The sequence below is a fragment of the Lithobates pipiens genome, unplaced genomic scaffold, assembly GCF_037356315.1.
Source record: "Lithobates pipiens isolate NorthernLeopardFrog02 unplaced genomic scaffold, aLitPip1_a1.2 Scaffold_19, whole genome shotgun sequence".
Taxonomy (NCBI): domain Eukaryota; kingdom Metazoa; phylum Chordata; class Amphibia; order Anura; family Ranidae; genus Lithobates; species Lithobates pipiens.
In genome coordinates, this window is record NW_027507764.1 from 28,609,996 (window position 1) to 28,636,007 (window position 26,012).

At 45.3% G+C, this 26,012-nt stretch overlaps 1 protein-coding gene across 1 annotated transcript in view; it reads left to right on the top strand.

Annotated features, from left to right (window-relative positions):
* Positions 1-388: 388 nt before the first annotated feature.
* The window catches only part of LOC143997968 (serine/threonine-protein kinase SBK1-like), a 45,998-nt gene continuing 20,374 nt past the window's right edge, over positions 389-26,012 (top strand). The window contains exon 1 of the mRNA XM_077493770.1: positions 389-490. Within this exon, the coding sequence (XP_077349896.1) occupies positions 389-490 (102 nt within the window). The remainder of the gene's footprint in view (positions 491-26,012) is intronic.

Sequence of the window (26,012 nt, forward strand, 5' to 3'; positions counted from 1 at the left end):
TCCTCCTGAAGCATGGAGCAAGGTTCCCACTGGGATACGAAAGATGTTTATTGATCTTTTGGCCATTAACTATACCAAAAGAAGTCAAAGTGTGGATGTCCTAAAATACATGGGTGAAAGCTGGAAAGAAGAGACCCCAGATTCAGCCACAAGGAAAGAAGATGAGAATTCCATAGAAAGCAGCTTCTCAGTACAACCCATTGAACCCTTGTATGAGGCTTCCAACCTGAACACCTCAAAGAGTAGCATTTCCGTCACATCAACTCTCAGCAACATGTCTTGCCTCTTGTCCACGGAGACTTCTGGATCTCAGACAGAGATGACTCTAGAGCCACAGGAGGACAACATGGCAGAGACACCAACAATGTTTGATGATAAATAAGTCAGAATGCAAGTTCAGACTGAACATTGGCTGTTCAGATGTTTGTCTAAACACCAAATTCTTAAGGCCTTTGGCGTGGACAAATCTGACAGCTTTTCATTGTCAATGGTAACCAAGGAAGTAGCAGGTGCTGCCAGCTTATGTCCTTACCAGCTATTGACATCACTTGGCTTATTCACTTACATGGCCAGGAATATGCAAATGGGCCGTAAATTAAGCATTATAACTGTTAAAATTGTATAGCAGATTTTAAAATTGTAAATTTTGTATATAATTGTATTCTATTTTGTATGCCTTGCCTACGTCTTGCTCGTTGCATTTGTGCACACAGCACTAATAATGTTTAAATACAAAGAGGACTCCTTTTTTGGTTTATTATTGTCCCATAATGTATATTCACCAGCAATCACATTATCCAGTGATATAAATTGACATCACTCTCGAAGCCCGCTGACCAACCAAAAGAAAAAAATGGCACCCGCCAAGACACATCTAGCCTTTTTTGCTTGTATTCCACCAAATGACAGGGCAAATTGATGACAGCTGTCATAAGGGTCTCTAGAGTAATGTTAATGATCATATATAGCCAATGACCTATTGAGATCATATGATGAAATTTACCAAATATTGGCCAGCAAGTGGAATTGTGATTTGGCTCTACATTGTGAAACTTTTTCTTTTATTAAAAGGTCATCAAAAAGTGTGTTTTTTTTGTTGTTTTTGTTTTTTTTACTGCTGACAATATGTTACCCTGTACTCATTCATATGGGAGGGTGGTATCTGGGTGCCCATTACTGTTAAAAGGGGCTTCAAGATTTGGGTAAACCCCAGCCTGCAGACTTCAGGAACCAACAGGACAGGGTTGTGGGGAAGAGGTCCTTGTCCTCTTTAACGTGGTGCTTGTATATATATATACATATGTTGAGAGCATGTGACCTGCTATGGTTAAAGAAGGGGGGCACATGGTCACCACCCCCTTTCTTAGATATCCGGGTAGCATCCTTGTTCTAAGGGTCTGGTATGGATTTTTAGGTTATTTTCTTAACCTCTTCGCACCCGTGCTCTACCCAAATGACGGCTACAGTCATGTACGGGCCATGGAACAGAAACAGCCCTCCTCAAGATATGGGACTACGCCCTCGAAGTAGAAAATGACGGAGAATCATGTCTTCTGGTACTATTAGACCTCAGTGCAGCATTTGATACAGTAGACCACATTACTCTACTCGTCCGCCTTTCAGAAGTAGCAGGAGTCACAGGCTCAGATCTCCAATGGTTCGCGTCCTTCCTAGGAAATCGTTCACAGACAGTGAAACTAGGAGAATTCTTCTCTGAACCCCAGGCAGTCACTCGTGGAGTCCCTCAAGGATCACCCTTGTTACCGGTCCTCTTCAACATTTACATCCGCCCACTCCTCCAAATTATCAGAGGTTCAGACCTCTGCTTCCACTTGTACACTGACGACACGCAACTTTATTTTCGTATCACTGGACAAAGAGATCACCACCAACAACTAGAAAACTGCCTCAATTTAATAGAAGACTGGATGACCACCAACTCCCTCAAACTCAACGAATCAAAGACAGAGCTTCTTATCCTACACCCAAACCATAATTCCTCAACCAAAACCTCCTGGACACCACCCGCCCTCTTTGGGCAGACCATCTCCCCAAAGACCAAGGCCAAGAGTCTCTGGGTCATTTTGGACTCACAAATGTCAATGGATGCGCAAATAGGAGCAGTAGTCAGTGGTTCTCACCATCTGCTACGCAGACTCGTCCCTTTAATCCCAAAGAATGACAAAGCAGTGGTAGTTGAACAGTCATTAATTCACGACTGGACTACACAAACTCGCTTTACATAGGATTACCACAATATCAACTTGCGCTATTACAACTTATCCAAAACACGGCGGCAAGGTTGATAACAGGAAAAAAACCTTGGGAACCAATCTCCCCTTCCCTGAGGAGCCTACATTGGCTAACCATAAAGAATCGGATCACATTCAAGACCCTCTGCCTCACCCACAAATGCATGCATAGAGAAGCTCCTCAAAACCTAATTGAGAAAATGAATCATTACACACCAAGCCGCAGTCTTCGATCAGCCAACAAAAACCTCCTCCTCGTGCCCAAATCCCGGTACAAATCAAAGGGGGATCGGAGATTCACTGTCCAGGGATCACGGTTATGGAACGCTCTACCAACCAACATCCGCCTGGAAGAAAACCACCTGGCCTTTAGGAAAAAACTCAAGACCTTCCTCTTCTAGATGTTGGACAACCAAGGTCTTCACAGCGCCTTGAGGCGATTCAGTTCGCGCTGTGCGCTATACAAATACTTCATTCATTCAGTGTGGGCCTTAATGCCCAGGAGGCTGTCATATGACATCCTCCATGTTCATGTTTGCTGTAGGATATGCTACAGCAAAAGACAGTTACAAAAAAAAAAAAAAAAAAGGATAAAGGTTAAGTTGCATGCAAATGATTTTGAGTGAATGATGAGTTTCATTGACATTTTTTATTTTTATTTTAATAGAAAAAATTGCACACATACATATCAAAATGACCCCTAAAAAAACATAGTAGACCCTTTAAAGGCAGGGTTCACACTAGTAAAAATTAGATCTGGGTTTCCTTGCATCCAATTCGCATGACAGAAGATTGTGACCGGCTCTCCATGGAGCCCCTGCTGGAAACTGCACGTGGCTTAGATGTGATCTCAGTCTAAGGGGGTTTTTGTCATGGTTATGCAGTGATCTTCCTGTGTTTGCTTACCTCCCCTCATGTCTTCAGACTAAGAGGCCAGCCACTTCTACCTGGTGGTTTTTATAACCTCTCCTCTAAGCATGGCTCCACCCCAGGCCCTATATTAACCTGTGCACTGCAGGCCATCATTGCTGATCAACCATTGTGTATTCCTTTGTGTGTTTGTTTCCTGCCGTGTGATCTTCTACTGTTTTCTGTTACCGACTTTGGCGTGTCTTGACTATCCCTGTTTGCCTGTGATCCTGACCTTTTGGCGTGTTCCTGACTATTCTTGTCTGCTTGTGGCTCCGACCTTGGCTTTGTCCCTCACCATCCCTATCCTCCTGTTGCCTATTGTGGCTGTGAGCTGGGGGACACGACCTGGAGCCAGTTGCAGCCAAGTCCATCCTCACCACCAGAGGTGCTGGTGAACACCTGCTGGCTCTTAGACTCCACGCTCCAGGGAATCTTACGCTCTAACCCCAGTGGGATCTGTCCCCCGTCTGCAGCAGTCAGCCGTAGGGTCCACAACCTTGTGGTGCACTCCTGATCCTACGGTGTGCACCTGTCACCTCGCCTCAAGGTGACCTGACAGTTTTAAGGGGCCAATGTATGTTGGGGGACCTCTGTAGTACGTGTTTTGTTTTTTAAGCCAGGAGGGAAATGCCTACGTTTAAAAAAAAAACTTCTTTCATTTGTAAACGTCAGGGCTTTACATGGCTCCCAGGCCAATTACATTTTTTATAGTTTTTTTTTTTTTTTTGCACTGTACACATTCACCAGAGCAGTGCCCACCCGTGTTATTCTTTTACAACCCTTTGCCAAGAAGTTTAACATTTATTTATTTTATTTTTTTACAAGGGTTTTTCAAAACGTTTTTTACCGTATTTATCAGCATATAACGCGCACATTTATTTTAAGAGGGAAGTTTCAGGGAAAAAAAACTAAAATAAGGGTCAGTGCCCATCTGCAGCCTCACAAGTACCATCGGTGCAGCAGCCTCCCCATTGCCATCAGTGCAGCCTGATTGATGCCCATCTGCAGCCTAGAGAGGAGGGGGGCGGAATGAGCGCCAACAGATTACATACAGTGAGAATGTCCTATGATATGAGACCTACAGAACAGTGGTCCAATGGTGGCCCAGGAGACGGGACTTCCTATTACAGAGGCCACCAAGTAAACAGGAGATTCTCACTGCATGTAATCTGATGGCGCTTGTCCCGCCCCCTCCCCATCCCCTCCAAGGCAGCTAAAATTGAAGTATTGCCATATAACACGCAAACGCTATTTGCACCCGATTTTCAGGGTGAAAAGGTGCGTGTTATATGCCAATAAAAACAGGTATGAAATATAAAAAGAGTGCAGAAACTTGTTGAAGACCCCTCATGTTTGACAGATTTGATTCCTATTGATTTCAGTGGGGTTTGGGTTCAGCTTACAAACTCAATTAAACGTTTTTAGGAAACATGGACATTAAAATGTGATAGTCATCACCCCCCCTTCTTCAGGGGTGTAACTATGAATCATAGAGCCCTGTAGCAAAACTCTTATGGGGTCTCAAGGCTTGAGATGGCCGTATACAGCTAGAGTTTTGTTAGAAAAAAAATTTAGTTTCTGAATGTTTGTTGAATTTTTTTCGTAACATGAATGGGTCAAAAGGACAATAATTTGTGAGTGCATTAGGCATAGAGGGTCAAGGTCAGCCTGTAGCAGAATTCAGAGTCTGATAAATCTACACTGCTAAGAGGGATCAGAAAATGCCCCTTACTGCACAGAGGGGGATGGGTGACCAGTGATGATCCTGAGGTCTCACTCCCGAGGTCCTCCTATGCTGGAAACTTCATAGTTTGTTTTCTTTCACAACTTTCGCAAAGGGCCCCCCTCCTACCCCAGGGCCCCATAGCAGACACATGGACTGACTGGAGGACTGGGGGGTTGGGACTTTAAATGAAGCAGGTAGGTGTAAAAAGTTTGAATTTATTGGAAGTCAGTGATAAGTTACATGAGGGTAATCATGAGTACACCAAAAAAAAACCAATATATTTTGTTAAAAGGATAAACATACAGCAATGACAATTATCCATTAATAATACAAATCACATATTATTACAAGTGATCATTAAATCTTATAGTTGGCATACAAACATGGCATATAATAGCTCTCTGCATTTTCGTGGATTCCTCCACTCTTCAGGAGCATGCACATGGAAAACTGAATGTTGTAGTATAATAGTAACAAGAATATCTGTAAGGTCTGACCCTGTCATGGTGTCAGAAACCATGAAACAGACTGAGAAGTACAATCAAATCACACTTGTTTATTAATAAAAAATAAAAAGGTAAATAGAAAAAAGCGTAGTCAAGCATAGCCAGAGTCCTGTAGCCAGATCGGGTAATCAGCCAGGCCGGAAGCTAGGGATCCAAGGAGAGCAACCGTAAGCAGGATAAGAAGCCAGGTGGGATGTCAGCAAGCCAGTCTTGAAACAAACAGCAGGAGATGGTTCCCTGTGATGTGACCAACGCGTAGGCAAATGGAAAAGTGAGCTGGAAGGCTTTAAATAGGCAGGTCAGACGAGCATCATCGGGAACAGCTGGTAACTGGAAAGAGAAGAGAGCTGGCAATTAGCCGACAGCTGAGCGGCCAGCCCAGAGGAAGAAGGGCTAAGCCAGCCCTGACACACTGAAGTAGATTAAGATAAAATAGAATAATTAGAGGTAATCTTACCTAGGATAAACCCCCCATTACCACTCTCAAAAGTACTTACATTGTGTGTGTCTATGCAGTAGAAAAGTGCCAACACGGATCAGAAAACCCCTAGGGGTATCACTGGTGGGAGCTGAGGTAGTAATGATTGTTGTGATTAAAATGGTATTTCTATATACCTGACAAAGACCAGCTAAAGGTATAACTAACGCAATTAAAATACTCACAAAACCCTTTACTTAACACTGCAGTATTAGGGAGACAACATCTTGGCCTACACAAGAAGGTGATGAGTCAAGATTACAATTCAGCAGTTGTCTGGTTTATTGTGGGAGGGGCTGCATTTTATATGCACCCTTATCATCCAATCATTGCATAGAACATGGATGTGGTTAATACAGAGGTGTACATTACATATCATTAATTATGTCATCTGCTTCTGAATCACAGTCATGGGATATGTGGCATAGACATATTGTGACACACTTTCTTTATTTAGAACCGAATAAAACTGCCCATGCAAGCTATATTTTCTTATATGCATGTTATATAGAAAAACTGCCACAGTCTGCAGATACAGAGTTTAAACCAACTAGTAATGTTAACCCAAGTTAATCTTATATGAACTTATAAAGATGGAGTCACTCTGGTTCAGCCATATCACAACAATGACAGACCGGGACTCAACAAAGATGGTTTCTAAGAAGGAAATTCCAAAAGATTATGGTCAAAAATGACCATGAGTGCTGAGAACAAAAGTGAGATTGTAAAATAGATTGGAAACTCATTATGTGGTACAATGGGTCATATGTCCTACACTTGGTAAAGGATAGGATAATGAGATGCTAATGAGCGTATAGGTAAAGTTAGGTTAGTGAGAGTAGAAGGTAATGATGCTGAAGAGATGAACTACATAGAATATTAAGAAACCAAATCAACCAAGGAAAATAGGTAGAATAGAAGGAAAGTGCAGCATAAAACGTGGGTGAAAAAATTTTGGTCAAATTTACCTAATAAACACTTCAATTCTAAGTGATCCACAAAGCGTGCAGGTAAAAGGCTGGAACCACCATGTGAGTCAAACCGCCCCAGAATGGCTTATAAGGGCTGGTCTGCCACACCCACCAACATCACCTAGGCGTGCACTATGGAGATTAGGCAACTGCAGCAGGGCAGAACCAACCGGCCCCCAGACAAAAACAGTGCCAAAATGTTCCTCCACCTGGCTGCTAGGTGTAGAGGCGATGAAAAGCGGCGGCGCCATAGGCGTGGCACAGCGGTTCCATGGCATAAGAACTTTTTGCGATACGGCACTGCGTGGCTTTAACTGACAATTGCGCGGTCGTGCGACGTGGCTCCCAGACAAAATTCACTTTCCCCCCCCCCCCCCCCACAAATAGAGCTTTCTTTTGGTGGTATTTGATCATCTGCAGTTTTTATTTTTTGAGCTATATAAACAAAAAAAAAGCGACACTTTAAATAAAAATAAAGCAATATTTTTTACTTTTTGCTATAATAAATATCCCCAGAAAATATATAAAAAAAAACACATTTCTTCCTCAGTTTAGGCCAATACGTATTCTTCTACATATTTTTGGTAAAAAAAATAATTGCAATAAGAGTTTATTGATTTGTTTGCACAAAAGTTATTGTTCTTAAATAATAGGGGATAGATTTATGGCATTTTTATTCATTTGTTTTTATTAGTAATGGCGGCGATCTGCAATTTTTATTGTGACTGTGAATGTGCGGCGGACACATCGGCTAATTTTGACACTAGCTTGAGACCAGTGACATTTGTACAGCGATCACTGCTATAAAAATGCACTGATTACTGTGTAAATTACACTAGGGAGCAACCAAGGGGTTAATTGTGTTCCCTCAGTGTGTTCTAACTGTAGGGGGGGTGGGCGCACTAGAACATGACAGAGTTCACTGCTACTGATCACTGGGAGCAGTAGCTCCCTGTCATGTTGCTAGGCAGAACAGGGAAATGCCCTGTTTACACAGGAATCTCCCTGTTCTGCCTCTCTGTGTCACGATCGTGGGCCACCACTGGCCACCGAGCCCGCGGACACGCTCACGTGGCGCGCGTCCACTAGCCCGCAATATAAAGGGAACGTACAAGTACGCCCATTTCCACAGCCTTGCCATTGTGCTGATGCGTACATCGTCGTGTGCTGGTCAGCAAGCGGCTAAATATGAGATCTGGGGTCAAAAAGACCTCAGATCTTATATTTACACAAAAAAATGCAATAAAAAATTTTTTATAAAAAAAAAAAAAAAAGACATAAAATGACCAGTTACACTTACCGGTAACTGTGTTTCTGGGAAGTCTTCCAGGACGGCACCCTGAGAGATGACTGGTCCACCTGACAGGAAACACAATCAAAGAGGTTAAAAGCCCCCGCCCCTCCCTGTGTTCCTCAGTTGTGACAAAGTATTGACCCACACCAGTGCACGAGAGTGAAGAAAACCACACCACCACACTCTATACCTTAAATGATACCTAAAGAGAACGGGTGGGAAGTAGGCCTGCCGTCCTGGAAGACTTCCCAGAAACACAGTTACCGGTAAGTGTAACTGGTCATTTTCTCAAGTCGTCTTCCAGGACGGCACCCTGAGAGAGGAGCAAGTAGCTCAGGCCTACCTTAGGGCGGGACAACCGCTTGCAGGACTTTCCTGCCAAACGCCAGATCCTGAGGGGACAGTAACTCCACCCTGTAATGCCTCAGGAAGGTGTTCTGGCTTGTCCATGTAGCGGCTCTACATATCTGCTCCACCGAAGCTCCGACCCTTTCTGCCCAAGAGGTTGCCAGAGATTGCGTGGAATGAGCTTTCAGGTCCCTAGGAACTGCATTACCTGACTGCTCATAGGCTAAAGCAATGGCATGCTTAATCCATCTAGCTATGGATGCTTTGGAGGCTTGTTGGCCCTTCTTTTGGCCAGAAATTTTAACTAAAAGATGGCTGGACCTTCGAAACTCCTTATCTTTTTCTAAGTAGGATAATAAACAACGTCTGACGTCCAAACAGTGAAAAGAAACTTCCCTCTCATTTTGGGGATTATTACAAAAGGAAGGTAGCACTACTTCTTGAGTCCTATGGAACCTGGATGCTACCTTTAGGGAGGTACAGGGGGTCCTGCCTAAGTATAACCCTGTCCTCGAATAAACGGAAGTATGGTTCCTTGACTGAAAAACCCTGAATATCGCCTACTCTCCTGGCTGATGTAAAAGCAAGCAGAAAGGCCAACTTAAAGGTGAGGATCCTGAGGGGGATCTGGTCTATTGGTTCAAAGCGGGACCTTGTTAACCCCTCTAACACCAAAGTAAGATCCCATGGTGGGAACCTAGACACCTGGACAGGGGACAACCTCTCTCTGACCAAAAGGAACCTCTTGATCAGAGGGTCTAGTGCCAAGCGTCTCTCCAAAAAACAGGATAAGGCTGCGACCTGTGCCTTAAGTGTCTTGGTTGCCAACCCCTGCTCTGCTCCATCCTGGAGAAACTCCAGAATGGCCGGGATCTCTTGCTGTGAAGTCCCTCTCGCCTGACACCAGCGAGAAAAAATCCCCCAGGTCTTAGCGTAAATACGCCTTGTGACCGGCTTTTTACTAAGGAGGAGAGTATCCACTACTCTGTCCGACAGGCCCTTCTCCCGCCGGTTCTGCCTTTCAAGAGCCAGGCCGTCAGCCTGAAGAAGCTGGGGTCTGGATGGCAAACTGGACCCTGAAGGAGAAGGTCGCGCCGAACAGGAAGGTGTAGAGGCGGGGCTATGGACCAACCCTGCAGAGTTGGAAACCAAGCTCTCTTGGGCCACCAAGGGGCTATCAGAATCAGGGCACCTTCTGAGAGAAACAGCTTTTGAAGAACCCTCGGAATTAGCCCCGGGGGGGGGGGGGGGAAGGCATAGGCCAACCGGAAGTCCCAAACCTGGGCCAAGGTGTCTATCCCCTCTGAGCCCCCCCCCCCCCCTTGGGCAAGGGAAAAGAATCTCTTTACCCTTCTGTTCTTTCTGCGGGCGAACAGATCTATCTCTGGATCGCCAAACTGCCGACATACCAGGGAGAATACCTCTGGATTCAACTCCCATTCTCCCTGAAGAATCGGCTGACGACTGAGATAGTCTGCCTCTACATTCAGGGATCCCTTTCTGTGAACTGCGGAAATGGAGATAATCCGATGCTCCGCCCAGCCCATGATCTCTAAAGATAGGGCCAGTAGAGTTGGAGATCTGGTGCCCCCCTGATGATTGACAAATGCCACTGCCGTGGCGTTGTCTGATAGGACCTGAACTTCCTGGTCCTTGATCCTCCTTTCGAAAGCTTTTAATGCCTCCCCGATGGCCAAAAGTTCTCGAAAATTGGAGGATGCCTTTCTCTAACTCATGTCCCAGGATCCCTGGGCTGTTAAATCCTCCAGGTGGGCCCCCCACCCCCAGAAACTTGCGTCTGTTGTTATCCTGAGCGGCTGAAGCTGACTCCAAAGGAGACCCCCCTGAAGCCTCTGAGGGAGAAGCCACCAGCGAAGAGAATCCTTTACCTCGATCGGAATGGCCACTTCTACATCTAGAGAAACTCTTTTCCTGTCCCAAGAGGAAAGGAGGAAGTGCTGGAGGGTCCTGGAGTGCAGCTGTGCCCAAGGAACTGCTGGGATAGTTGCCGTCATCAGGCCCAGCACCCTCATAATCCCTCTGTATGGAGATGTCTTTGCCTCTAACAGAGAAAGGACCGCTGAAGTTATACCCTCTACCTTGCTCTGGGGTAGAACTAACTTCTGTTGTGCGGAATCCACCAGGAATCCCAGATACATTTTCGTCTGGGCCGGAATCAGTGAGGATTTTTCCTTGCTGATCATCCATCCTGGGGATTCTAAGGTCTCCACTACCCTGGCTAGATCCAAAAGGAGCTGATCCCGATTCTGATTGTAAATAGGGAATCAGTGCTACTTCCTGGAGATGCAGGAAGGCCACTACTTCTGCCAGGATCTTCGTAAAAACCCTTGGACTGGATGCCAGCCCGAAGGGGAGGGCCGCAAACTGCCAATGCTGAACTCCCTCTGGAGAGGCAATTGCAAATCTTAGGAAGACCTGATGGTTCTGAAATATAGGGACGTGAAGGTAGGCGTCCTTTGAAACCAAGGTTAACATGAACACATCCCTAAGGAGGTGTCTCCTGAGAGAATAATCACTCTCCATGTGGAACTTCTTGTACCGCAGGAAGACATTGCGGTGCCTTAGATTTATGATGAGGCGATATCTTCCTGAGGGCTTTGGTACCACAAATATGTGCAAGTAGAACCCCTGACCCTGCTGGCCCTCTGGAACAGGCACTATGACCTCCTGCCTGGTCAGTTCTTCTATATTCTGTAGGATTCCTGCTGCCTTGCCGGTATCCCTGGGAAGGTGGGTCAAGAGAAATTTGGTGGGAGGAGGGGAAAGAAATTCTAATCTGTAACCTAATATGTAACCCTCCTAGCAAGGGCTTGGTCTAGGCCAGTACCAAAAAGGAGGGAACCCTCAAAAGGGAGGCCACATAGACGGGTCTTAGATGAGCCATCCCCGTCCCAAGTTTTAACCCATAGGGCTCGCCGAGCCGAGTTTAGTAAGGCACCGGACTTGGCAGTTGTGCGCACACCGTCTCCACGGCCGCATCCGCTAGGTATGCAACAGCGCTGCCTATGACCTCCAATGAATCTAAGACCTCCTTAGACTTGGAAGTCTGGGAGATGTGGTCTATCAGCTTAGAGATCCGCATTTCTAGCGATGCAGACTGAGGCCAACGCGGGGCTCATAGCCGCCGCGTTAGCCTCCCAGGCCCTGCGTAAAATAGTTTCTGCCCTCCGATCCATTTGATCCTTGATGTTCCCAGTGTCTTCAAAGGAAAGATCGGATTGTTTAGAATCTTGTGCCAGGGAGGCGTCTAGCCTAGTAGTCTTGAAAAACTTCTCCTCATCCTCCTCAGTAAAAGGGCATCTACGCTTACATGTTTTGTATTTTAGGAGCCTCTTCTCCGGATCCTTCCACTCCCTTAAGATAATATCTTTGAGTGCAGGATGTACCGGAAAAACCCTGGTCTGTGGTTTAATTAAGCCCCTATACATTGTCTTGGGCAGAGACCTGTGCCGTGGGCTCCTGAATCTCTTCGGAAGCGTAAACCGCCCTCAGTAGTCCCTCCATGTAGTGGGCTGAAAAGATATGCCTGCTAGACCTGGAGTCCTCCCCCTCATCCTGGCTGTCCAACACACCCTCGTCCGAGAATCCCTGCCCATGGGATTCTGACTCATCCTCCTCCTCTGAATCCTGAGACCGGAGATACCTTGGGTTGTCTGCCCGCCGCCTAGACCCCCTAGAGGAAGCGGAGCCCTTGCTGGTGTGAGCCTCTGAATCTCTAGACTTAAGGGAGGACTGAAGGGCTTTCAGAGTGGACAGCATCTCAGTTTGTACTGTGAGAAATTCTCCATTATCTGAGATGTTTCCTTCCCTGTCAGCTTCTGTATACATTTAAAGCAGAAGGGTTTAGGATGATCTGGGGGTAATCTAGCATTACAGTTTCCACAACGCTTAGAGCGGGTGGAAGATTTCACGAGACAGCTGGCAACCCCAAGGGCAGTGGCATCGTCCTCTGAAACAAAAACATACAGGCATTACAATACAGCACTGTACCACCCAGAGGAGAAGAGTTGGGGTACCCTCCCCCATCTAAACCTCCGGCGGCCGGTCAGACTCACCCCCTGTGGTCTCCTCCATGGCCATGGACCCTGTGGGTCTCTCCTCACGTTCCACGCCGCTGGTGCCAGTGAGCTTTTTCGGACAGCTAACACAGGCGAAGGCAGCCGGTCTGTGGGAGAAGTGGGCGCCTGCTCCTCCTGGATTTATGTCCCCGATTTGGCAAATCAGCTGTGAGGTTGAGGCTGTGGTTACCTCCATGCTGATACTGCCACCATTTTGCTGTAGACAGGAAATGACCCGAACTCTGAGCTCACTTCCTGTTCTGTGGAGGAAGTGATGTCATTCCTCCACCAAGCTCCAGGAATATGGTGCCAAACCTCTCCAGAAAGCTGAGCACCTCTGCTGCAAAGGGAATATACTGCCTCCAGCTGCACCAAGGACCCTCTGGATTGCTAGACCTGGAGTCTTCAGAGAGATACCCTGAGCCATAAGGGTCACCAGGCTCCTTTTCTGCACGGCCACCGCACAGGTAAGGAGAGGAGAGGAAAATTGCCCCCCTGAAGTTCTGGGTACACCACTGTACCCAGGGTCCTTCAGCGCTCAGGGGGGCTCTTCCAGTTTCTGCTGCCCCCCCTGAGGAAAATATAGGGGAACCCCCCAGGAAGGATGAGAACATCCTGCCAGACCCAGAGGCTTCCCAGGCATTTGGTCCGGCTCCCAGGGGGAGACCACCAGCCCCAGGCTTCGGGTCTAGGAAAAGGGGGGAAACACAATCAAAACTGAGGAACACGGGGAGCGGCGGGGGCTTTTAACCTCTTTGATTGTGTTTCCTGTCAGGTGGACCAGTCATCTCTCAGGGTGCCGCCCTGGAAGACGACTTGAGAAAAAATGATTTCTCCTTTAAGAGAATTGGGCGGAAGCGACGTTTGACGTCGCTTCCGCCAGTCAGTGCTATGGAGCCAAGTGGGGGCCACCTTCTCCTCACTCAGCAGCCAGCCAAACACAGGAGAGATCTCCGGTAAGCGGCGGAGACCACTGGCACGCGGCGGGAGGGGGGGAACTCCCGCTCGTTACCGATTAAAAGTGATCTTGCAGCAAATCTGCTGCAGAGAACACTTTTATCTGAAAGCGAAGATCTGAAGAAGAGGATACCGGGGTCATGGTAGCTGGCTTCTGCCATAACAACCATATTCCTCTTCAAAGTGCCGACGTAAAAACGACGGCGGGCGGTCGGCTAGTGGTTAATAATTGTAAGCATAAATATGCCTACACAGTAATGTCACGATGTAGACCTCCCATTTCATTTTACATCAAAGAAACGAAATTAAGCCTCAAACTGAGATTTTTACTTCACTTGAACATCGTTGCTAGCATTTTTCATAAAAAGGAACACATTTTGGTATATTGTGGCTGTTTGTTTTTAGGATTTTAAGAGCCTTTTTTTTTTTAAAAATAAAAGGATTTATTGTAAACGTTTTCTGGACATTTGTTCCTCTAGATTTTGTTTTTTGTTTTTTAAAAGCGCGGCAGGTGGGTTTTTGGAAAAAAAAAATTAAACAAGCTTTGTCCTCCTTCATCTGCATATAACATAATAGATTTCACTAACAAACATCATTTATCCTTAAGGATCGGTTCACACAGGGGGCGACACGAGGCGACACGACTTGCCGTGCCGCGACCTGCCGCGACCTCAGCGGTGACTTGCAAATGACTTCTGTATAGAAGTCAATGCAAGTCGCCCGAGGTCGCCCAAAAGTAGTACAGGAACCTTTTTTTCTAAGTCGGAGCGACTCGAGTCGCTCCTCTTAGAACGGTTCCGTAGTACAGAACGGGGGCGACTTGTCAGGTCGCGGCACGGCAAGTCGTGTCGCCTCGTGTCGCCCCCTGTGTGAACCGGCCCTAACACTTACATTCACCCAATTTAACTCCTTCCCGCCGAGCGTACGCAGATGTGCGTACTCGGCTTCCGGGGGTTATACCGGGATGATGCCCGCACCTGCAGGCATCATCCCAGTACCATTTTTTACAGAGGACGATTGGCTATCCAGCCATAACAACCGAAGCGGCTAAAAGCCGCTCAGCTGTTATGCCGGAGGTGCGGGAGTGGACATCCCCCCCTCCCGCCGCCTCCCGCCACTGTTACCGATGCTCCCGCTCGATCGGGAGCACCGATTCACAATCGGATGCCTCCAGCTGCTGGGGAGGAACTGGAATGACGCCGTAATCGGCGTCATTCCAGTCTCCTAATAGTAAACACGGAAGCGACGTCATGACGTCACTTCCCGTTTACTTGGCTGCCAATGGCGCCGGTTTTAAAAAATATACAGTATTCAGAATCGCTGTTTTTGGCGAACTGAATACATTGAAGTGTAAAGGAGGGATGGGGGGTCTTTTAGACCCCCCCATCCCTCCATAAAGAGTACCTGTCACCACCTATTACTGTCACAAGGGATGTTTACATTCCTTGTGACAGCAATAAACGTGATCAAAATTATTATTATTTTTTAAAACAATTTATTAATTTTAAAATAAAAAAATAAAATACAAATTTAAAGCGCCCGCCGTCCCCGCGAAGCAAAGAAAACGCATACGGAAGTCGCGTCCGCATATGTAAACGGTGTTCAAATCACACATGTGAGGTATCACCGCGATCGTCAGAGCGAGAGCAATAATTCTAGCACTAGACCTCCTCTGTAATGCTAACCTGGTAACCGTAAAAAAATTTAAAGGGTCGCCTATTGAGATTTTTAGGTACCGTACTTTGTCGTCATTCCACGAGTGCGTGCGATTATAAAGTGTGACATGTTTGGTATCTATTTACTCGGCGTAACATTATGCAAAAAAATTGGGCTAATTTTACTGTTTCTTTTTTTTCAAATTCATGAAAGTGCCCCCTTTCCCAAAATGTTGCGTTTAAAACACCGCTGCGCAAATACCGTGACATAAAATATTGGAACAATTGCCATTTTATTCTCTAGAGTCTCTGCTAAAAAAAATATATATAATGTTTGGGGGTTCCAAGTAATTTTCTAGCAAAAAATATGGATTTTAACTTGTAAACACCAAATGCCAAAAATAGGCTTAGTCATGAAAGGGTTAATGTTATGGGATAAAAACCCTTCTCCCTACATGACTAGGGCTATTCGGGAAGGATTGTCTCTGGTGTTTTGGAATGTTCAAGCAGCCATCCTCTACTGTCTTCCATGACTTTTATCATAATGAAATAGTAATTATAATGCACAGGTCATGCAGTATCCCATCTCCCCAAACCATCCGTGTTAAATTGCAGTCGTCAAAGTCTCCGAAAAGGACAATTTGCCCATCAGAGTAGATTTAGAAGTGTCCTTGCCTTATGCCGCGTACACACGATCGTAATTCTCGTCGGAAAAAGCTCTGATGGTTTTCCCGATGGAATTCCAATGGAATTTGGCTCAAGCTATCTTGCCTACACACGATCACATCAAATTCCGATCATTTATAACGCGGTGACGTACAACAGGTACCAGGTGACTAGAAAATGGAAGTTCAATAGCCACTAGCGAATAGCTTCTGTCTCGTAGTTGAATCTAAGCATGCGTGATTTTTGGCGTGTCGGAATTGCATACACACGATCGGAATTACAGATAGAAGGTTTTTCCGTTGGGAAAATTGAGAACATGCCATCAATTTTTGGCTGGCGGAAATTCGGACAGCTAAATTCCGATGGAGCATACACATGGTCGCATTTTCCGATGAAAAGCTCTCATCGGTCTTTTTCTGGCCGGGAATTCCAATCGTGTGTACGCGGCATTAGCCTTAGCCTGCCTATAGAATATCAGCTTCCTAGGAGTGGTGGCCAATGGATCTGCACAATGTCTGAGTCGGCCATGGTTCTCAACCAGTGAAATTCACTCTTGGTTTCACTATACGGAAAGGTCATGGAAGTGATTCTTGCTTTGTGAGGATCAGGTGTAATAGTTGGGTTTTATGATTATGCGTGGTTTCCTATACTGAGAGTGGCATTCACTGATGGCCATAGTTGGGCAACAAGAGTCCCAACAATGGAGGTTGGCTTCTCTCCTGGCCTCGCCCCCGTACTCCCGGAGTCTATGGGAAGCTATCCAGGCAGATAACCTTTTTCTGCGCACACAATAATTGACTGCTGTTTCTTGTCTATGTCTTTTATTGGCACGTTGCAGATTTTAATATACACGTGAATGACACATGTGATATGCGGTAAAACTGAAAACAACAAGAATATTCTAACATTACCATACAATAGTAAACATCATATAAAATAATAACTAAAATGGCCAACTCCTTTCCCTGATAGCCTGTGGAGGGGGAAGATTAATATTGCTTACCTCCGATGCCATGGATGGGGAGAGATAGTATCTAAGCTGCTGCCATGAAATTGAACATGTTCATCCCTGTGGCTGTTTCACTTCCTGACTAAAGAGGAAATGATGATTTTTACATCACTTCCTAAGTGGCTGGATAATTTCTCTCATAAACTATATTAATGTTTGGCCAGTAGGCGGCGCAAGCATAACAGCTAACCTAGAACAAACATAATTTTATAGCTCAATAATGCAACAACACAATATACAAATTAAAGAGGAAGTAAACCCTGATGGGTTTAATTTCTCTTTCATTCCCTGCAAAGGTAAAGCATAATGGACTACTATGCATCGCAAAGTAGTCCATTATGTGTCACTTACCTGACACAGGAGCCAGCGATTTCACCGCTGTCCCCTGTAGTTCCGAGCGTCCATCTTCTTGGTGGGTCTCGCTGCTCCGGCGCTGTGATTTGCTGGAGCAGCGATGACGTCACTCGCGGCATATTGCCGCGATCTGCGGCTTACCCAGTGCGCCTGCGCGCCGCTGTCTTCAGGTAAATATCTCCTAAACCGTGTAGGTTTAGGAGATATTTCTTGGACCTACAGGTAAGCCTTAATCTAGGCTTATCTGTAGGTCAAAGTGGTTTGTAAGGGTTTACAACCACTTTAAATGACAAGGTGAATTCCCTTTTCTGAACCTTAGGAGAGAGAAAGGTACCCTGGAGACATAACAGCTTCCATAAACATGGGCATTCTGATGGAAACCGTATCGGCAGTCACACCTCAGAAAGGTATTCTACCTCCTCTTTATCAATTCACAAGCCCATCACCATTGAGGTGATTAGTTCTGCCCTGGGTGAGGTTTTCTCTGTGTTCTTCACCTAGATCAGTGATGGCGAACCTTGGCACCCCAGATGTTTTGGAACTACATTTCCCATGATGCTCAACTACACTGCAGAGTGCCAGAGCATCATGGGAAATGTAGTTCCAAAACATCTGGGGTGCCAAGGTTCGCCATCACTGACCTAGATAGTCATTGTCAAAGTTTGAGGAAAACCAAAGTGTATGTTTTAATGATATAAATTAACCTGCAAGACACTACAGCCATTGTTACATTGGGGGTTATTTACTAAAACTGCATGGTGCACAATAGAAACCTTTCCTCAGCTTTCAGGTTTTATTGTCAAAGCTCAGGGCTCCATTTACATCAATACGTTTTTTTTTTTGTTTTTTTTCATGCTTTTTGCTTTTTTTTTTTTTGCAGAAACGCCGGACATTTCTTTAGCCGCTTCAGCCCCGGTAGATTTTACCCTCTTCCCGACCAGAGCACTTTTTTGTGATTTGGCACTGTGTTGCTTTAACTGACAATTGCACGGTCGTGCGACATTGCACCCAAACAAAATTGACTTATTTTTTTTTCCTAACAAATGGAGCTTTATTTTGGTGGTATTTGATCCCCTCTGCCATTTTTATTTTTTGTGTTATAAACAAAAAAAAAGCGTAAATTTTGAAAAAAAAAAAAGTCAATATTTTTTACTTTTTGCTATAATAAATATCCCCTAAAAATAGATTAAAAATTTTATTTATTTTTTTCCTCAGTTTATGATGATACGTATTCTTCTACGTAATTTTGGTAAAACAAATTGCAATAAGCTTATATTGTCTGGTTTGTGCAAAAGTTATGGCGTCTACAAAATATTGGATAGTTTTATGGCATTTTTATTATAATGTGTTTTCTTAGTAATGGCGGCGATCTGCTATTTTTATCGTGACTGCGACTTAATGGCGGACACATCAGACACTTTTGACACTATTTTGAGACCATTGTCATTTTTTACAGCAATCAGTGCTATAAAAATGCACTGATTACTGTATAAATGATACTGACAGGGAAGGGGTTAAGCACTAGGGGGCGATCAAGGGGTTAAGTGTGTTTAAGGAAGTGATTCTAACTGTGGGGGGGGGGGCTGCTTTCACTCACATGACAGAGATCACTGCTCCTGATGACAGGGAACAGAACAGGGAAATGCCTTGTTTACATAGGCATATCCCCATTCCGCGCCTCTGTGACACGATCGCCGGCAGACATAGAGTCCGCCGGCACGGTCACGCTGAACACGGCAGGTGCACGTGCCCGCTAGCCCCGCCAGTTAAAGGGGGATGTACAGGTACACCCATTTGCCCACCGCTGCCATTGTGGACGGTGTGCAGCGGTCGGCAAGTGGTTAACATGGGTTCCTATGGAACACGTTCACATCAATGCGTTTTTGTGCCTCTGCATTTTTGGAAAGGGTCAGGGGCTTTTTTAAACTTTGTTTTTTATTTTTGCTTTTTTGGTTCAATAGAGAAGCTACGTAAAAAGCATGTGGTGTGTTTTTACTGTGTTTTCGCCACGATTTGCATTTTGCATTTTTAAATCTGCCCAACAACAAATTTTCAAGAAAAAAAAAAAAAAAGCATAAAAAAAAAAGCAAATTGCGGTAAAATTGTGATAAAAAACTCTGCAGAAAAGCAAAAAGCACTGCAAAAATGCTCAAAAGCTACATGCATAGATGTGAATCAAGCCATAAGCCTCATAAACACGGTACGGTTGTTGGCCAACCGAGCGTCAGATTTTTGGCAAAAGGGGGCGTGCCAGGATCTTGTCTTGCATACCAACGGTACACAATTGTCATGTCACAAACACAAACTTAGTGACGTACTACAAGGAATTTCAGCTCTTGAGCGCCACCCTTTGGGCCCCTTCTGCTAATTTTCGTGTTCGGTGAGCATTGGTTTCCAAGCATGCGTGTTTGTACTTTCGACTTTTGTGTGACGGATTTGTCCGCCGAAAATTTACTAGCCTGCCATCCAACATTTGTTGGCTGAAAGTTGGACAAGAATAGTCAAAAGGAGCGTACTATTACTAATCCCCTGCCAACAATCGTACCGGGTGTATGAGGCTTAGGCCCCTTTCACATGGGCTGTCCGATCAGGATTGGAGTACCCAATCAGGCAGACCTGATTGGACACTCCATTCACTTTTATGGAGTGGCGGATGTCATAAATACGTAATAAAAAGATGAAACATAAATTAAAGCGTTTGCCATTTTGTGTAGCTTCGTTGAGCACATTTGGAAATGTGGAATTTGGCTGCAGTGGATGAGTGCCATCAACCCTAATAAATGGAAATGGGAAAATCCCTCAAGGGGTGGGACTATAGTGACACTGGTAGATTAACCACTTCGCATCCAGGCCAATTCTGACATTTCTCTCCTCCATGTAAAATTCATCATTTTTTTGCTTGAAAATTACTTAGAACCCCCAAACATTATATATGGGTTTTTTTTAAGCAAAGACCCTAGAGAATACAATGGCAGTTGTTGCAACTTTTTATCTCGCACGGTATTTGTGCAGCAATTTTTCGAACACGTTTTTTTCAGAAAAAAAAAAGATGTCATGCTTAAAAAAATAAAAATAAAACAGTAAAGTTAGCCCAATTTTTTGGCATAATGTGATAGAAGAAGATACGCCGAGTAAATAGATACCCAACATGTCACGCTTCAAAATTGCACGCGCTCATGGAATGGCGCCAAACGTTGGTATTTAAAAATCCCCATAGGCGACACTTTAAAATTGTTTACTGATTACATGTTTTGCGTTATAGAGGAGATCTAGGGCTAGAATTATTGCTCTCGCTCTAACGTTCGCGGCGATACCTCACATGTGTGGTTTGCACACCGTTTTCATATGTGGGCGGGACTTACGTATGCGTTCGCTTCTGCGTACGAGCACACGGGGACAGGGGCGCTTTAATTATTATTATTATTTTTTGTTTTACTTTTATTTTTGATTACATTTGATTACTTTTATTCCTATTACAAGGAATGTAAACACCCCCTGTAATAGGAATATGGCATGATCGGACCTATTTACAGTGAGATATGGGGGTCAATAAGACCCCATATCTCACCTCTAGGCTGGGAAGCCTAAAATTTAAAAAAAAACAAAAAAAAACGATCACGGCTTCCCAGCCAAGGTGGCGCCATTATTTTGAATGCAGAGCCCGGGCGTGACGTCATAACATCGCGCCAGGCCTCCGAACGATCATAGAGACTCTGAGGACCATCTGGTCCGCCGGAAATCTCTATGGTATCATCCGGGGGCCGGCGGATCCTGTGATCCTTCCATCGGTGAGTCGGTAGAAGCACCCCCCCCCCCCCGCCGCTGCTTCTACCGACTCACCGCTTCAGTCGATCACAGGATGCGCCGGCCCCCGGATGATACCATAGAGATTTCCGGCGGACCAGGTGGTCCCTGGAGTCTCTATGATCGTTCGGAGGCCGGGCGCGATGTTATGACGTCACGCCCGGGCTCTGCATTCAAAATAATGGTGCCACCTTGGCTGGGAAGCCGTGGTCGTTTTTTTATTTTTTTTATTTTAGGCTTCCCAGCCTAGAGGTGAGATATGGGCCCGTGAGAATGATCAAGCGGCGGAATAGCCGCTATGAACGTTCTTATGGTGCAGGGAATCGTCGGCGGAAAATGCCGATATCTGAATGATGTCTGTAGCCTCAGGCATCATTCAGATATACCCCCTGAAAGTCAAGGACGTACCCTGGGCGCCAAGTGGTTAAAGTCAAAGTAAGAATTTTAAAAAATATCAAATTTGTTTACAAACTGTACATATACAAAACATCAAGTGAAAATGGTGTATGACAACCATACATGAATATTGGAAAGATTAGATACAGACACCTACCGAGTTTTGGAACTCCTTCAGAGGTGTCTTCAATATACAGCACTTACAACTTTCCAAATTTTTGAGTGATAAATCATATTGTGAAGCTTAAGAACATGCATCAGCAGGCCATGCATTGTTATTCCCTGACACCCAGCCCGATGAGAACACTCGGAACAGGCCCGCAGAGATTCCCCCAGGATGAGGTCTGAACGGGCGGGGACTTGTGATGATAGAAGATGGATGTAACCCCAAATGGCAACTTGAATCAGTGGAACCATTGTATAGTGCAGAAAATCTCTGCACCGACATAGTCCAGACTGAAGATAGTCCTGAGTCAGTTGTTTGGTGATGATGCCAGGTGGTCAGTATTTCCAAGCTCAAAAAGTTAGTCCGCACTTGTATGAGCTTCAGAGCGATTGCACACAGTTTTCTTTGTTCGGCTGGATGTGCGTCTATATCTCTCTGAAGCTCATACAGGTGTGGACTCCCCTTTTTGAGCTTGAAAAGACTGACCACCTGGCTTCATTACCAACTGACTCAGGACTATCTTCAGTTTGGACCACGTCGGTGCAGAGATCTTCTGCACTATACAGTGGTCTCACTGATCCGAGTTCACATTTGAGAGTATACTGATTGTCTAACATCACACAGTCCCCGTTTCTTCAAATTGTATCCTGGGGAATCGCTGCAGGCCCCTTTTCCGAGTGGACCTATGATCACATCGGGTTGGGTGTCGGCTCTCCGTCCCCCTTAAAGGGGTTGTAAAGGTTCGTTTTTTATTTTCTACATAGGTTGCTCTAAGCTAGTGCATTGTTGGTTTACTTACCTTTTCCTTCGATTTCCCTTCTAAATGTTTTTTTTCTTTGTCTGAATATCTCACTTCCTGTTTCTCCTCAGTAAACTTCTCACCATCATTGGAGCTGGTGGTTAGTCAGCCAGAACAGCTTACTGAACAGCTTACTGAGGAGGAACAGGAAGTGAGAAATTCAGACAAAGAAAACAAAGAAAAAAAAACATTTATAAGGGAAATCGAAGAAAAAGGTAAGTGAACCAACAATGCTTATAGGAACCTATTTAGAAAATAAAAAACAAACCTTTACAACCCCTTTAAGCATTCAAGTAGCAGCTGTCTGCACACAGGGTTCTTTGATCGGCTGGGTGTGTGTCTGACAGCTGCTCCTGGATGCTTAAGGGGGACGGAGAGCCGACCCGATGTGACCATAGGTTCACTTGGAACAGTACACCCGATGTGACACTGCGCAATTCCAAATATGTTAAAACAGCAGCCAACATGCTAAAACATGGATATTTTTGCCCAAAAATATGTGAAAAATATAAAGTGCAGCGCTATATGTATATTGACAAAAAAAATGTGACAAATTATCATATACAAAAAAGAGAAAAATATATGTATAAGAGAGTATGTGAGAAACCCTCTGTAACATTAAATGCACCCAAGCATTTATACAAGCATTGACTTATTGTAAAAGTAATACATGAAGTGATTAGATATAGTCCATATCACAAATCCGTTGTGCATAGAGTGAAGTCCCAAAAAGAACTAAGAATAATCTGAGGAACCTCCAAAAAAAAAAGGTACTGTATGTCCAAAGAATTCACCACTGTGCTGATACCATCACCATAAAGAATGCCGGCTTACCAGACATTAATGACCCAAAAAGGGAAGACTCTACCACTGCCTACTTTTTATTGATATGCTTCTTAATGACTACTTAAATGTGAGTTCATTACTTTATTTTTATTACATTTTTATTTTAAACGGTATTGTGCCATTTTGGCTTTATCCTTCCATTACATGCTAATTTTGGTTGATGTTGGAGATGTCTCTTCAAATATTGTAACCACACACGCTCAAGAATTGAAGAACGGGCTACCTCCACAGTGAGACTTAGTAGATCGGAGAGGCCAGTGCACCAGAATCTGGAGCAATAAGCGATTTTTGACCCCTTGAACATACAGTAGGTGCTGCCAATATTGTGTTTCCAGCGCGACAGTATCGCGCTGGTTCCCGGCGACAGGCTCCTCTAACCAGCGCGATACCGTTGCACTGGCTGCAATAGGAAAATGTCGCCTCACGAAGCCCGCATGCCTTCTCGGGGGGCATACCAGGCCCTTAGGTCCGGTCGGGATTTCAAGGGAAATCCCCTCGCCGAGAAAACGGCGTGGGGTTCCCCCCAAAATCCATACCAGACCCCTATCCGAGCACGCAGCCCGGCCAGCCAGGAAAGGGGGTGGGGACGAGCGAGCCCCCCCTGAGCCGTACCTGGCCGCGTTCCCTCAACATGGGGGGTGCCTTGGGGAAAGGGGGCCGTGCGGCCCCCCCACCCCAAAGCACCTTGTCCCCATGTTGATGAGACAACCCTGGCCGTTGATTGTCGGAGTCTGCGGGCGGGGGGCTTATCGGAATCCGGGAGCCCCCTTTAATAAGGGGGCCCCCGGATCCCGGCCCCCCACCCTATGTGAATGAGTATGGGGTACAATGTACCCCTACCCATTCACCTGTGCAAAAAAATGTACAAAAAAACACATCACACAAGGGTTAAAATAGTTTATTGCACAGCTCCGGGGGTCTTACGTCTTCGGGGGTCTTCTTGCCGGACTCCTCCGCTATGTCTTTTGCTAGCGGAGGAGCCCGGCTTTCTTCATCGTCGCCGCCCTCTTCTTCCGACTTCGGGGGTCTTGTCCCCCTCTTCGGTTCTTCTTGCCGGACCACCGCTTCTTCTTCCAGCTCTTTTGCTAGCGGTGGCCCGGTCTTCTGTCGCCGCCGTCACCACCTTCTGTTCTTCTTCTGGTGATGTTGACTCGACGCTCTCTCCGGCCGCAATGCCAGAGACGCGGTGCGTGGCGACTTATATAGGGACAAGGGGCGGGGTCACCGGTTGATGTCACATGGTGACCCCGCCCCCTTACGATGTCACAGCCCCAGCATCCTCCGGGCCTGGTATGCTTCCCAAGGGGGAACCCACGCCGTTTTTTTAAAAATTTTTTTACATTTGGCGTGGAGTTCTCCCTTAGGATTCATACCAAACACAGTGCCTATTCGGATCCCCGCACCAGTGTCAACCCGGCCAGCGATGCTTGTCGCTTATCGGGAAAGGAAAAGAAACCTTTTTCCTTTCCTGATGCGAGCCAGCTCGGCGCTGGCTCCCGCGACGGAGCTCGTAGGGTGTCAATCTCGCCGCTAGAAGCGGCGAGATTGACACAATATCGCGGTCACCTACTGTATGTTTAATTGGGTCATTAATGTCTGGTAAGCCGGCATTCTTTATGGTGATGGTATCAGCACAGTGGTGAATTCTTTGGACATACCTTTTTTTGGAGGTTCCTCAGATTATTCTTAGTTCGTTTTGGGACTTCACTCTATGCACAACGGATTTGTGATATGGACTATATCTAATCACTTCATGTATTACTTTTACAATAAGTCAATGCTTGTATAAATGCTTAGGTGCATTTAATGTTACAGAGGGTTTCTCACATACTCTTATACATATATTTTTCTCTTTTTTGTATATGATAATTTGTCACATTTTTTGTCAATGTACATATAGCGCTGCACTTTATATTTTTCACTTGGAACAGGCCTGCAGCGATTCCCCCAGGATTTGATTTTGAAGAAACGGGGACTGTGTGATGTTAGAAGATAGGTATACAAATGGGAACTTGGATCCGTGGGACCACTGTATAGTGCAGAAAATCACTGCACCGACATGGTCCTAACTGAAGATAGTCCTGAGTCGGTTGTTTGGTAATGAATCCAGGTGGTCAGTCTTTCCAAGCTCAGAAAGCGAGTCCACACCTGTATGAGCTTCAGAAAGATAGACGCACGTCCAGCATTTGTGGTTTCTGCTACACATTGCGTTTGGGAAGATTTATCTCAGTGCTTTGTGTCTTCCTTTTCCATGAATGTGTGAGGAATCAAAAGACTTCAACTGTACAAGAACAACTTATGAAGACCTATGGCACTTTCACCACACGGTGAAGTCATAGAAGTTCTTATCATTATACATTATAGTAGTTGGGTTTTATATTTGGGTGTAATAGTTGTATTTTTTATGATTATGACAAATCTTGCACCAATTATTAGTTTAAGCAGTCGTTTCACTTCCTATACTAAGATAATCATGCAAATTCGGCATTCCTTGAGATCACAGTTGGGCATCTGTAGTCCCAACAATGGAGGATGGCTTCCATAAACATGGTCATTGTGATGGAAACAGTAGTGGCAGCCACACCTCAGCCAGGTATTCTACCTTCTCTTTAACATATCAATTCACAAGCCCATCACCATTCACATAGTTGCCAACATTGTAAAAAAAAAAAAAAAAATCGGGACACTTTTTTTGGCAGTAGGCGGAGTTGTGGTATAATTAGGGGGCGGGGCATGCATTTATAGGTGTGGCATAGGAAAAGGTAAAAATGTGCCGTGGCCAAATATGGGCGTG